The sequence below is a fragment of the Rhododendron vialii genome, chromosome 8a (genome assembly GCF_030253575.1).
Source record: "Rhododendron vialii isolate Sample 1 chromosome 8a, ASM3025357v1".
In the NCBI taxonomy this organism is placed as follows: Eukaryota; Viridiplantae; Streptophyta; class Magnoliopsida; order Ericales; family Ericaceae; genus Rhododendron; species Rhododendron vialii.
The window spans coordinates 29,772,721-29,788,049 of NC_080564.1; the positions used below are offsets into that span (position 1 = coordinate 29,772,721).

At 37.4% G+C, this 15,329-nt stretch overlaps 1 protein-coding gene across 1 annotated transcript; it reads left to right on the plus strand.

Annotated features, from left to right (window-relative positions):
* The first annotated feature begins 7,466 nt into the window (after positions 1-7,466).
* Positions 7,467-14,939, plus strand: LOC131335147 (cycloeucalenol cycloisomerase). The gene is made up of 8 exons (XM_058370377.1): positions 7,467-7,813; positions 7,895-8,052; positions 8,959-9,042; positions 10,367-10,408; positions 11,610-11,720; positions 11,850-12,041; positions 12,829-12,926; positions 14,489-14,939. The coding sequence occupies exons 1-8, from the start codon at positions 7,807-7,809 to the stop codon at positions 14,670-14,672; spliced, it is 876 nt and encodes a 291-aa protein (XP_058226360.1). The 5' UTR covers positions 7,467-7,806; the 3' UTR covers positions 14,673-14,939.
* Positions 14,940-15,329: the final 390 nt, after the last annotated feature.

The following is a 15,329-nucleotide window of genomic DNA, read 5'->3' on the forward strand; positions in this document are numbered from 1 at the left end:
GAGAGAGAGAAACTGAACTTTCATTTTCTGAATTTTTGTTATGTCATTCTTGATTACAGAGGAAAAGAGGCCAACACCTTATATACCAACCTCACTCACTATCTACAGCTCAGCACCATTTTCTTAACAAACTAACAAACTACTAGCTGATATTGGAGTGGTTTTAACCGACTAACCAACTCACTTAATGACTAATGACTCACTTAATGACTCTTACTAACAATACGCACCTTTGTACTTATGTTTTTTGATCAGTTAAAGTTAACTCAGTTATTCTAGAAATTAATTTAGAGACTGAGAGAAGAAGGTGATCCAAGAATTAAGTTTTTATCTAAGGGGTTTGTTCCTTCTAATCTCGATGGCCACCAAAAGTATATTTATTTTATTGTTCTTGACGTGTATTGAATTCAAGATTCTGTTATACTATCTGTTTTTCATATAATAGACAAATAGGGGAGTTCATTACTTATGTTGTACGTTAGTGCTAGTTTTTATACAGATATGGATTTAGATAGAGGCTCAGAGAGTATAGAGGAAGGACAAACAAGATCAACTCAATTAATTATATTAATACGGAAATAAAATACAACAAAAATAACGATACAAAATGCAACAAAATAAAAGAAAAGTTGTCTGAAACCAGACGTCGGAGCCGGATTCTTCAGTCACTGACTCGTGACTATGGGGGGAGTGGCCAAACAAGACCCGCACGGTGATTAATTGTGTTATGTAACACCAATTGTCATGCGTGGCTTCACCTTTACCATCAAAAAGGGCTGCTCTATGGGTTTTTTTTCCTGATTCTATAATTTCTTTGAAACAGAATCAAGGACTTGGTTGTCGAGAACGCTATTAAAGTTTTTTTTTTTTTTTGAAACACGATAGGAATAGAACGCTATTAAAGTTGTTACACCAGACGTTAGCTACGATTAATGTATTTTTTTCACATTCTTAGCTACAATGCACCAATAAAAGAAAATCAAGTATATATAAGATGCTTTTCTCATGTATTGACCTCAATTATTTCTTAGTATAAAAAAATGGAAATTAATAAGTTCGGTTTTTGCACAAATTTGTATAAATACTTGATTAGTTTATTTCAAAAAGTAAACAAAATAATTAATAAATATTATGACTCAATTAGACCTTCACTCAAAATGAAGGTTAGCTATTGTGAATTAGACTATTCAATTTGATTAAGATTTCTAAACAATTAATTGGATCGTTTGATTTGACTGACATGATAGTGACAAGAATCAATCAGTTTGCGCCAGAGTACCGCTTAAATGATTAATCGATGCAATTGGTTATAGTAGACCGACTTGTGTAATTAAGAGTTTAATCGATTTGTAAATCATTTGAATTGTCCAATGACATCATTTGCAAATGTCATACAGTTATTAGCTATTAGTAGGAGTGATTGACACTGATTAGGGGATCAATAAAATTACTTAAAATTGACCGATTTTGATTTGATTGAGAGTTCAAGTAATCAATTTGCTCGAACCACTTAAATGTTCGATAGGAATTAGCAGATATGGTAGTTAAAAGGGATGTTTACCAAAAAAAAAAAAGAGGTAGTTAAAAGTGATGGAGGTTGACGATGATCAATGACGATGGATACAAAGGAATAAAGTGAACCAATTGAATTGAGTAAGTATTTAACCAATTGATCGAATCATTTGAATCAACATGGCAAATTAAATTAGACTATGTTAGCTATTGTGAATTTAGACTATTCAATTTGATTAAGCTATCTAAACAATTAATTGGATCATTTGATTTGACTAGCATGATAGTGACAAGAATCAATCAGTTTGCGCCAGAGTACCGCTTAAATGATTAATCGATGTAATTGGCTACAGTAGACCGACTTGTGTAATTAAGAGTTTAATCAATTTGTAAACCATTTGAATTGTCCAATGACATCATTTGCAAACGTCATACAGTTATTAGCTAGTAGGAGTGATTGACACTGATTAGGGGATCAATAAAATTACTTAAAAGTGACCGATTTGATTTGACTGAGAGTTCAATTAATCAATTTGCTTGAACCACTTAAATGGTCGATAGGAATTAGCAGATATGGTAGTTAAAAGTGATGTTTACCAAAAAAAAATGGTAATTAAAAGTGATGGAGGTTAACAATGATGAATGACGATCGATACAAAGGAATAAAGTGAACCAATTGAATTGAGTAAGTATTTAACCTATTGATCGAATCATTTGAATCAACATGGCAAATTAACAACTGTGACAATTAGTTAGATGTGATCTATATAGGGTAGTGTAGGAGTAATCACCAAACCATTGCTCCACTAAATCGAATAGTCCAATTACGATTAATAAATCATAAGAGGTACATGATTATAAAGTAGAATTAAAAGATATAAATTCACTTCGGTTATTATGGTACTCATTGATGTTATCATACTTACCAAACAACAGTGATACTATGGATAATGGAGGAGTTATGATTTTGAACTCGAAGCTGGCGTTATGACATATATATTTTTTATCAAAATATATACTTGTTATATTTCGAATTTTTTGCATAGAATATAATAAGGGTAAAGGGAATGTGATATTATGGTACTTCACGGAAGTGTTTCCTTTTGCCAAAATGGATTTGCAAAGATATTTGTAATGCCATCCGCAAATTTTGGTGGGGGTCTAAGGTTGGGGAGTGCAAAATTAATTGGGTGAGTTGGGATAAACTTTGTGATCGTAAGGCTGAAGGAGGGCTGGGATTTCGAGATCTCCATGCTTTTAAACTAGCTTTTCTTGCTAAACAAGGATGGAGGCTGCTACAAAACCCCCAATCCTTAGGCAAGTACCTCTTTAAAGGCAAGTATTTCCACAACACTTCTTTTTGGGATGCTTGCTACCCTAGCTCTTCATCTTGGGCTTGGCGGAGCATTGCTGCTGCTATAGCCATTCTTCATAGGGGGTGGCGTTGGAATATGGGTAATGGCTCCTCATTTGATATTTGGCGTGATCCATGGCTTTTCCGTTCCCTCTCTTTCAAAAGCTCTAAGTCCACCTCCACTGTCACGCCCCGCCCCGCAAACGACACCCAAAGTGGGCCCGAGTCAGCACGACCACGTGGCATTCCCCAAAGAAGACCAAACCACACAACATAACCTGACAGAATAAACACCCGGTGAAAGACTTATCACTTAAAAATGTAAAAGTGTCAATGTATAACCTCAAATAGAACGTCGGCATCAACTAAACTTAATTACAACATATACAATTTAGAAGCTCTAAATATCCTTAGCTACAACTCTTTTATGAACAAGTTCTGCACCAGCTAAGACACTCCACACAACGTAATCAAACCCCACTCGACGCTAGTGAAACACCACCAACGTTGACCAGTAGTGGACTCACTCTAAGAAACTTGCTACCTGGCAGACCAAAAAGAAAGTCAGAGTGTGTGAGACATAGAAGTGCTCGATAAGATATCACAATACCCGAAGGAATATCGACATAAATATAAAACTCCAGCATAACTGAAACACTCGAATGTATACAACAGTTATATCCATCACATGCTCTAAACATAGCAGTATCATCCCATAAACAACCACATAATAATAATTGAATCAACAACAGCATGATTATAAATCACATAAGCATGCAGTGGCACGTCTGCCACAATCCCATGTACCCAAGGCATTGTGTCCCGCAAACCATGCTCCCAACCTCCGTTAATTAGACGGAATGGCATACGACATGGCGTGACTCACTCCACAATCCTTTCGCGGGTACAATCAACATCCAACAAGCATGCATACCATCAGCTAAAACAACAAATAGCATGATATACAATCTCCATCACATATATCCATATCAATAGCTAAACCTCGGTTAGCATGATATCATTGATATACAATCCCGTTAACTGCATTATCTATTTAACGATAATCATATCAAAAGCTAAAATACCATTAGCAAGGTATACACACACCACCATAGCAATATCTTATTGAGAAGAACTATATCAGACACACTCACCTTCGATTCGACTGGAGTATGCCAAACTTACGGTTTCGACACCTCCCATTAGACCAGCCTGCTACCTAGTCACAGGCTAACTCATATTAGCATACTTCTCCATTGGAATGATTAAACAAATGTATGATAACACTCCATAATATTTTACCAAGTTAACACATGCCCAAAGATTAATAAGGTTACCAAACATCCCCTAAGACATTCAAACTGACATTTAATATCGAGTTGCAAAGCTAACTAGGTATTAACAATGCCCAACAATACAAACATGTCCATTTCAAAGACCTATATGTGTACCAAAACAAACATAACGCTTAACATAACATAACCCCAAAATCAGTAAAGAATTCAATGACTATTCCACCATATTCTGACCATAACTTCTTTTAGGATTATAATTAAGTCATGAAACCACCACCATTAAAAAGTACGTATTTAGTACATCAATTTCGATATATAATTTGCCCAAAAATGAGTCCGAATGAAAAAGATATGATCGTCCGAAGTTAAACAAAAGCTGTTGAAAAATTACCCGAGAGGTACAGGTACCACAAAAACTTGGTACAGGTACCCACACAAAATTGACACAAATGTTTCAGTTCTGCCCTCTCGGTACCGGTACCACCAAAAAGTGGTACAGGTACCGACTGGGTTTTCAGCGAAAATTCAGTTTGTTCATCCTCCGATTCCCAACCTTTTCTCCACTCAAATCTCATCTAAAACCCACTAAACTTTACAAAATCATGCTCAAACTCGTACATAACAAAGAGCTACTCAAGAACATCAAAACCCACAGATCAAATCAAGTTCTAAACACCAAATTCAAGGGATTTAAGACTAGGTTCTTAATTTCTCCAAGAACTCCAACCCACATCCAAATTAACCCAAAATCATGTATTCTAGGCACGAATTCAACCTCCAAACATATGAACTAAACATAATAAACATGAAATCAAATACAAGAAAGCATGAATTACCATGTTAGGACTTCAATTCTAGGAAAGAATGATCATCCCCAAACAAATCCCTCTCTCTTCTCTTCTCTCTCTCTCTCTCTCTCTCTCTCTCTCTCTCTCTCTCTCTCTCCCCGTAAAATGATAAGAGTGAGGGAGAAAATATCTCCCTGGATATTTATTTGGTCCAAAGGAAAATTATCGTATGCAAACGAAACCATGTACAGCTTATACTCCAACTCGCAAATCACATATAAAGCCCTCGAGCTTCTACTACATGCAGGTTAACCCCAGAAACATATAATTCAATTAAAACATGAATTTAAAATACTTAAATATCGAGAACGGGTATTACATCCACCACCAGATGCCTTTTTTAGCCAAGTTCGCTTTATCTCTGATCTTATTGATACCGATACCCATAGCTGGAATATCCCTCTCGTTAAATCGCTTTTGTCGAAGATTGATGAGGAATCTCTCATCTCAATCCCTATTAGCTCCCAAGGTGTTGATGATAAAGGAATATGACACTATACTGGGTCTTTATTGTCAAGTCCGCCTACCACCTGGCTAGAAGGTGTACTGCTCCAAACCATTCTCGTGAACATGGGAGACTTAGCTCAGGTAACCCTATGGATTCTTTTTGGAAAGCTTTATGGTCTTTACCTGTTCCAAACAAAATCAAGATGTTTTTATAGCGTTGCTCCCATAATGCAGTTGTGGTTCTCGATAATTTAAATCGGAAGAACATAGATATTTCCCATATTGTCCAAGGTGCAACTCCAAGCATGAAACCTTGGAACATATGCTCTTCCAATGTAAATTTTCGAGAGATGTGTGGTGTCAATCCCCCTTTGCTCATACCATTTCTAGTTCCTGAGATTCAACTCATTTTTTAGATTGGTGGTTTGGTCTTACTATCATCTCCCAGTCATATGTTGGTGGTACTGATATGGGGGCACTTCTTATGTCAATTTGCTGGTTCTTATGGAAGGCCCACAATAAAACCCACTTTGAAAGTCAAAAATGGAATAGCTCCAGAACCTTGGAAGAAAGTTTTGCGACTTATTCTGAATTCAAGGATGCCAATGCTCCTACTTGTGTTTCTTCTAATAATGCTACTCTTTCCCTTCTTGTTAATTGGTGTCTCCCCCCTCCTGGTATCATTAAACTTAATGTTGATGGTGTTGTGGATAAGAGTGGTGGTCTGTTAAACTTAATGTTAACAGTGCTGTGGATAAGAGTGGTAGTCTGGTTGGTGTTGAAATAGTAGCACAAGAGCATGCGGGGCAAATTTTAGGAATGACAACCATTCATTTTCCTAGTTTATTCTCCCCGAGAACTGCGGAAGCACTGGGCTTTCGTGAAGCGCTGGTTACTGCTGCAAATAAAGGTCTCTCTAGTATTGTTGTCGAAGGTGATTCTATTCAGATTGTGCAAGCTCTTACTCAAGTTGGAAAATCTTTCTCCGATTGTAGCTCTATTCTTTCTGATTGTTTAGAGCTTATTCATTTGTTTTCCTCTTGTGTTTTTAAATATGTTAAGCGTTATTTCAATAAGATAGCCCATTTGTTGGCTAAGCAATCCCTGTTAGGTGTTAGGTTAGAGAATTTGGAGGTCCTGTCCCCCATTTTTTGGCTAATCTTGCCCTTGATGATGTACGGTCTTCGAGCCATCTTTCCTCTTAATAAAATTCTTATCTCTTTCCGTGAAAAAAAAAGGGAATGTGATATTACTACATCCGGCCCATGTGACTATACAATCCGCAAATATTATATGCACCGATTATATTCGGGTGACAAAGACCAAAAATAAAAATATTTGAAGTGAAATTATACAATAGTCCAGGAGTACCGCCACGTAGTACTCCGGACCATTTTACAATAACTCATTTTTATAGGGTCTATCACTAAGTATATGGACCCTACAAAAATGTGTGATTGTTAAGTGGTCTAGAGTACTCCCGGACTATTGTATAATAACTCATATTTGAATATCAGTATATGGGAGTTGGGACGGAGAAACTTTGATGTATTATGGGGATACCAAGGGGTTGGTATCCCCTCCAGCCCGTTTCATATTTTTCGGCCATTTTCTGATCACATTTGGATGATAGGCTCCATTTTATTTGGTAGAGTTCGGTGAGAACCTTATTCATACAAAAAAATTTGCTCATCGAACTTTAGTAGGTACATGATCGATACACGTGAAAATTGAAGAAAACAAAACTATGTCCAAAAACACACCGAATTAGAACCTGATTTTGTTTTTTTTTTTTTTGTATTTTTTTCGTTTTCAAGTGTGCCAATCATCTATCAAATAAAGTCCTATGAATACAATTTTTGGGATGAATAAGATTCTCACCTAACTCTATATAATGAATGGAGCCGATCATCCAAATGTAATCGAAAAATGCGAAACGGATCAGAGGGGATACCAACCTCCTTTGTATCCCGGTCTATATAAAAGTTTCTCGTTGGGACGATAGTATCTGTATCCCATCGGCAAATGGATGCGGAGGAGAAATGAATGGAGCCGATTATTCGGTGCTTCAGTGCTTTCTCTCGGGATTCATACATTAATTTTTCCGACGTGGAGAGAGAAAAGGGAACAGAGAGGATCGGAATCCCATGCCTGCAGCACCCACCACAGGAGGCCGATATATAAATCCAAACTACTCCACAAACGACAAACAATCACGAGGTCAGCACTACATGCAAACAACACACACACACACTCTAAAACCACTGTGGGTGTGGGGTTTGGAATCTTTTCAACACTATCAGCTAGCAGTTGAGAACTTGAGATCCATCAGATCCGAATAACTCAAAAAATGGGGGGTAAGTTCGTCCGCCGATTCCTCCAAATTAGGGTTTATACGGCCAACGATTTCGATTAACAAGTCACATTTGCGTCAACAGGTACGGGAGTAGCAGATTCTTCTTCTTCTTCTTCTTGCTCGAGTCTGTGGCTGGCTCCCAATCCGAGCAAGAGATGGGGCGAGCTGTTCTTCCTTCTCTACAGTCCCGTCTGGCTCACTCTCTGCCTCGGTATCGTGGTCCCTTTCAAGCTCTACGAGGTAATAATGATTTTGTACTGATTTTTGGTAATAGTATTATCCATGTGTGTGCTGTTGTTATAGTAGTTTTAATTGGGAAGTGGAATTTTGGATTTGTTGACGTGAGCGCACTTGTGAACTGTTTCGCGTGATTCAATTCGATAGATCTGGTATAAAGGTAGGCAGTGATGCAGAGTCCATCTGGGCATAAAGATACTGTGTGGAGTTATTTTCTTTTTTACTTTTTGATAACTCAGATGTCCCAGGTTACGAGTATACCTTGACTCCTTGGAGGCCGATCCCACCATCCATTAGCGGGGCCAGCTAAAGTCGGGGCACTTGCCCAGTCCATACTGGCCCCAAAGGAATTGATAGCAATTAGGAGTTTTGGAACCAGAGACCTTAGGATCCCAGGGATTGACAACCCGGCCAACCCTTGGGTTATGTCCTTTTATTTTGCTCATAGTAGAAAGAGTAAACATAACTTGTTTGTTTGCTCCGGTTGGATGTAGGAAGTAGGGAGAAAACCAAGATCGGAGCTGATGGTTTGGTTTTGGTTTTGGTTTTAGGCTCGGTTTTTTTCAATAAATATTTGTCTGAGATTTATAGGTCCTAATAAACCAAGAAGCTGTACGCTGATATTGTCAGTCGTACGCGGGTATTTTATAACGATGGATGTTGCCACATCGAAAGGGAATCCATTTGTTTGACTGTACTCACTTCTTTACATTTCTTCATAGACAGGACTACAATTAGGGTTATTGACATTTCCTTAAATGTGTTCTAGACTTAGGGGATATGCCCCGCTAGTGTAGACAATGTACAAAATTGATCTTAGATATAATTCTCACGCTCTCTCTCACACACAATGTTCAATGGCACATCTATTGAGACGTCATGTAAACAGTCACTTGTTGTAATGGACAGAGCTTTACAGAATTGGAGTACTTGCTTTTGGCGCTTGTTTCAGCAGTACCGTCTTTTGTGATACCGATGCTAGTTGTTGGAAAGGTAAGTTGTTGAGTTACCTAACCACTTCCGCTTTTGAGTGTTAACTTTTGTGTCGCAGCAGAGAAAATCTGCACAGGAATGGGTCTGTGCTCTTGGCTTAGGGTGCAAATCATTGCTATTCCAAGAACTGCGTTCACCAAGAAAAATTGCTCACTAATGCGTCATTCTTGATTAAAATGACTCAAATCTTAACCACTTCTCCATGTTTTCTATCAGTATCGAAGTGCTTTTGTTCTTTTGATCTTATTTCCATGATTTGGTTTTCTAAAAGTTCAGATGATTCTTAGTGCACTACTACCTAAACATCGTGGTCGTCAGGAAATCTGCCTAGGCCAAGTAATATCTGAATCTATTGACTTTGGGAAATGATTTTCACAATCCCTTTTTTGATAAATGCACTCCACTTCTTGTCTTTTAGTGAGAAAAAATTACACGTAAAAGTTTCACTAAAGGAGTGCATTTATCAAAAAAGGGATTGGAAATCACCACCCGTGTTTGTTTTTCTTAATAACTTTGTTGAATAGGCGTTGGTGTTATAGCAATTGTAATTCAGCAGCTCATTGTTCCAAACTTCATGAGTTAGTTTCTCATTAATGGATGATCTAGCTGCGATTAAAAGTATGACTCAGCGGAATTCATGAGAGACTAGTTAGCGTACTAGTCCAAACGAGATAAACAACTCATCACAACGAGCAAACCTTGCACACAAGGTAGAAAGAGAGAATCTCTGTAATATTATTGATTAAATGCTTTTTTTAATTGAACATGTTACAACCCTTATTTGTACTAGTAGAGAAATCCTATCTTAGGTAGGAATCTAGTAAGACAATTTCTTGCTAGTCAATAAATTATAAAGAAGAAAATAAAATAAAATAAAAGACTTATAAAATCCTAAAAGGAAAGAAAATAAAATTCCTAGAAGAAATCCTAAATTATGCCAAAACAAGAAGATTAAAAACGTGCAAAGTAGGTAGCACAAATAAGATTTCCTAATGATATAATTTCAATAATAAAATTCTAATTCTAAATAAGATTTTAGATTCTTATTTTTATAATTCTGGAATCATAAAAATAAGAATAAAATCTTTCAGAATCTTGTCCTACATCAAAGTAGAAGGGGTCAAAATCCCAAAGAAGCCAAGGAAAACAAAAATTGCCAACACTCTTTTGTAGTTTCAGGGATACAACTTCCCAATTGTTTAAAGGACGTTTCAATACAGTAGTTTAGCGACTGGATAGCCTACAAGGACACACAACTTTGCTATCCTACCTCCTTAAATAATTGTTGTGCTTATTGTTTTCTTAACCTTGGTTGTTTTTGCAGTTTGATGGCAGTTTATGTTGGAAGGACCGTTATTGGGTGAAGGCAAGTACTTCTGTACTGCAAAAAATCCCTTGGTTGTAAACTTATATCACTATTCCAACCACGGTACTAGATTTAATATTTTGTATTGTTACTTGATTCTGTAAAGGTCAAGAAAGTAGAAATGTAGTAATGATGGTCGGCACTTTAGTTGTATAGAGTATAGACTATGAAAAGAGGTGGAACAATTCTAGCAGATTGCCTAGAAGATAGTTGACGTCAATAATGGACCAGCCTTGCCTTGGTTTGCCTTGTCTTTAGATGTTGATTTATCAATTTCTGGACTTAGATTTTTGAACCCAAAGATTTGTCCAAATTTTTGCTGTACTCGGGTAATCATGTGATCCTATGATTCTGGTAGTTGAGCCTTTCATTTGGTGACATTACTTTGTTTAGTCATTGCTTAATCGATGATCATGTTGTAGAAAGTTCCTCTCTGTCGATAGACTCATAGAGTAGCAAAGTATAGGAAGACTTTCTGGAAAGAAGAATCTGTACTGATTGAACCAATTTGATCTATGGCATCATACTGGTATGAACAATCCGTACTGAAGAAGGCAATAAGAAATTTTCTATAGACTAGACCTACTTATGTGTGGCTGGACTTTCTTCTTCCTCTTCCTTTCAAAGCTTTACACCGTTACACTTACACCCATACATATATAAGCGTGTGCACATTTTTGTAGCACTATATTTGGGTAACATGGTTGAAGGACTTTTGGCTTCTTACCCTGATATCGTTTGGGCTTCCTATTGAGAAGGTCCTTAGCAGATACTATTTTAGGTGCGCGCACACTTTTTTTTTTTTAACAGCGGAAAAAATTTCATTTGCACAAGGATAAAAGATGAAAACAGTACAATAAAAATAGCCGAGCTTCTATTGAGGACCTTATGGAATTATGGGACTTATGCATCTACTATTTGGTAAGGGCACGCCGCATGCTTGTATAACCTAGTCCATTAGGCCATCATTCAGCCACCCAATTGCTTCTCCCAACTATTTCACAACTTTTGTACCGAACATGTGATTGGTCTGTTGGCTGGTCTTACTCCCTCTTTCTTGATTGTGGTTGCACTAGTGACATTGAATCCTTTTGGGCCTATGGCAATTTGATTAGTTAATGTGTACAGAAACAGCAGTTGACTGGACAGGAATGCTAAACAAATTCTTTCTTCCTGGTTCTCTTTTTAAATTTGTTTGCAGGCCAGTCTCTGGATAATAATTTTCAGCTATGTTGGAAATTACTTTTGGACGCATTACTTCTTCACAGTTTTAGGAGCTTCATATACTTTTCCATCATGGAGGATGAATAATGTAAGCTGAGACTGCAACCTTATTTAGACATATTGCCGAGCAAAAAAAAAACTTATTTAGACATATTTAGTTAGACAATTCATTTCATTGATACCAATACGATATCTGACTGTCTGTTTTTCTTTGTAGGTACCACACACAACTTTTCTTATGACGCATGTATGCTTTCTATTTTACCATGTTTCATCAAATATAACACTTCGCAGACTCCAGCATTTTGCTGCTGACTTTCCAGAGAGAGTTCAGTGGATTATCACGGCAGCATGGATTCTAGCTCTTTCTTATTTCATAGCTTACTTGGAGACTTTAGCTATTTCCAACGTATGTAGTAAAAATGCTCTACTTGTTATAAGTGCTATTATTATTTTTATGGTCCACATGCATGATGTTTAAGTTCAAAGAGAAACTTTGAAATGCAAGTACCAAAATGTTTTACTCTGATATGTTTAAGAATCTTCTGAGTCATTCTTAGAAAGGAATTATCCCAAAACATTCATTATTGTTATAAGGTGTATAAATGCTCCAATTCTTGAAATTTAGGTCTGTTTGAGATCCGATCAAATTAGCAGATGGAAGGTGTGGCCATATTGCATCTTCCTCGTGGTTGTATTTTTTATCGGCATTCTTTTTAAGAACTTCAGCTGTAGTTTCACTCATTCCACATGGAACTTCTCTATCATGGGGACGGTATTTTCGCTACTAGTCTCACCTTGTATCCAATATGAATAATGGGATGTTTCATGCACCATATTCTTAGAGTGCTGCAAGGTCATGGTAGGCTTCTATGGGTAACATTTTCACACTACTATTTGGGTGTAAAATCAGTTTTCCTTATATCACCACATCCATTTTGATGTTTTAGGGATGGGAGGATGTCCCACTTATGTGGTCTTTTGGTTTTAGGTGTTCTCTTGATTTAGCAGAATCAGGAAATTTGAATTTGTGCAAAAACTGTGAATGTTGTTAGGTTTGGGCTTGTACTATGATACTTCTCCACAGTGTGCTCGAGATCTGATGCTACACTAAGTTATCTACTTAGCAAATAACCATGCAACAGGCTATAGAAAGAAGACTGTTGTATTTAACGTTTTTTTTTTTAAATGTGCAGTTCCCATATTACGAATTTGTGGACCGAGCATCCATGTATACAGTCGGGTCCTTGTTTTATGCAATTTACTTCTTTGTAAGCTTCCCGATGTTTTTAAGGTAATTCTTGACCCTTTTGCTTCTTTCCATTTGCATATGTGTTGTTGGGAACTTGGGTGCATTGAATAACTTTACCCAATGGCTCAATAAGACTTAGTATTTTTAAAGGGTTATCAACCTTCCTTAAGGGTAATATCATATGTAAGCTCATCGCTTACAACACCAAGCACCTGATACACTCGTTTGATTTTACTGTCAGTTGCAGTGCATTTATAACCCCTATTAAGGTGAAACTAGTCACTGTGTGGCCCTTAACGTTGACACTAAAAATAATCTTACTGTCAAATTTGTGGCTGATGTCTTTATACCAGGAAATTCGTGCTATGGTATAATCTTAAACAATTTGTAGTCCCTGTTTTGTACTTGTCCTAGTCTCAGCTGCACAGACCAGAGTTGACCAAGTGCCAAGGATCATGGAGAGAGTTGAAGCGGACTACATAGGATTGCGCGGATGTAACTTTAGTACTATTGTGAGTGTAATAAAGTTAGGAGCGACCATTGTTGTGGTCCTGGGGTGTTGTTTCAAGGTGTATGGTTGATTTCCAAGCCTGTGGCAAAGGTTTAATCTCCTTGGTGGGAAGCAAGAAATGGTGGGCTTTTTCATGGAATACATGAACTCTAACATGTAATACGTAGACAAATGCAAGCACAAAGCTCATGGAATATACAACATATTCCAAGAGACGTGAAACTAGGTCAGGGGCTAAGTCACAGCAATCCGCGTTTGTGAGCGGATGCTAGAGCAGGAGCGTGGAAGCATTGATATTTAAGAGAACTATAGAACGGAGCATCTCAGATTGTCTTTTTTGTATATTAAATTTACATGTGTTGTACATAACACAGTCGGTAACAAAATTTGTATCCTTTAAGCAAAAAAGAAGACAAGTTTTCATAATTTGTATGTCCATTCATAAAAACTGTAAAACTTTAAAAAAAAAAAACCAAATTTATGAAGATAAAAAAAGATATACTTAACAAAAATTTGGATTTAGATATAATTTCCCTTTCATACTAGTGTTATGTTGGAGTAATAACAGAAGAATGAAAAAACATGGAGTATTTAAATGGTACAAAGCAGAACATGGAGAGTGGTCAGGACTTTCCATCGAATCACTGGCAGCGACAACGAATAGGCACATCGCTGTGGCAATTATATAGTCCGTTCATGTAATATTTGAAGCGTGTGTTATCTGCTTATTCACATGTAGCATTAGCACCGCATATACCCAAAATCAGTGGATGTGGAGTAAGAACACTGGATTGAAGTTGGGATTCGCGAATTTCACGATTTCTCTGAAATTTCGGAAAGTCACTATTAGAGTGCGGGTGCGGAACCCCATACCAGCGAATTATGGGACTATGGTCAGGGGTGGGATCCTCACCAAAATGTTGACTGGTAGGGGAGGTGGCATTTTCCTTTTTCTGCAGCAGATTAATACAGTTTTTTTTTTTTTTTCCTTTTGCTGGTCTATTTTCAGAAATAAAATAAAATAAAACAAGAAGCAAGGTGATGATTAATGAGAAGTACATGACAACTCTAATCTATATTTCCTCCTGTGCAGGATCGACGAGAAACCTGGTGATCCATGGGACCTACCCAGAGTGGCCGTTGATGCTTTGGGTGCTGCAATGCTTGTAACTATAATACTCGACTTGTGGCGCATCTTTCTGGGTCCCATTGTTCCTATTCCAGATACGTGTCTTCAACCAGGATTGCCATGGTTTCCTGGACATGTCGAAGCTTGAGCAAGGACATACGTGGAGTTTCTTAGATTCAGGCATGATTTTAACTGAATTTTTAATCTCCTGCTGTTCTTCATGTAACGTGTACTTGTATGTGCACTTCATTAGATTGTTGTCGCACCCTACCAATTTCAGCAGCTTCCGAACATGGGCGATCCAAATGTTTGCCATTGTTCTTTTCTGATCTGGATGCCATTGTGATTGCGCAAATGCTTTCACTTGTATAATCATCTTTGAAATTTGAGTTGGTTCATCCAGGGTCTCTTTTGATGTTTCTTCTCATTCAACACTCGAGCAGCAAATTGCTACCAAATTTCTAGGTGCATTTCAACTCTCTGGATTCAATAGCATCGGCATGAACTCTGGCTATACTGGTTTAACCGAACCTACTCTTGCAGTGGGAGTTACCTAGTAATACCGGGCTTAGGAAGATACAACTTTGACTCCCAATCGCGTACTATCGACTTTGCGTTGGGACAGTCTATTGGGAATTTTTTGCGACTTTAGTTTAGGCCCTGCAGTTCTGCTATGGACGGTGAAATTGATCTCCAAATTAGTTAGTCCATTTAACCGCATACCTAGTTTTTTTTAATGATACCGAATTATCAGAAGTACTGCTCCGTATAACTATGATTAAGAATGACCAATGCCTATAACAGG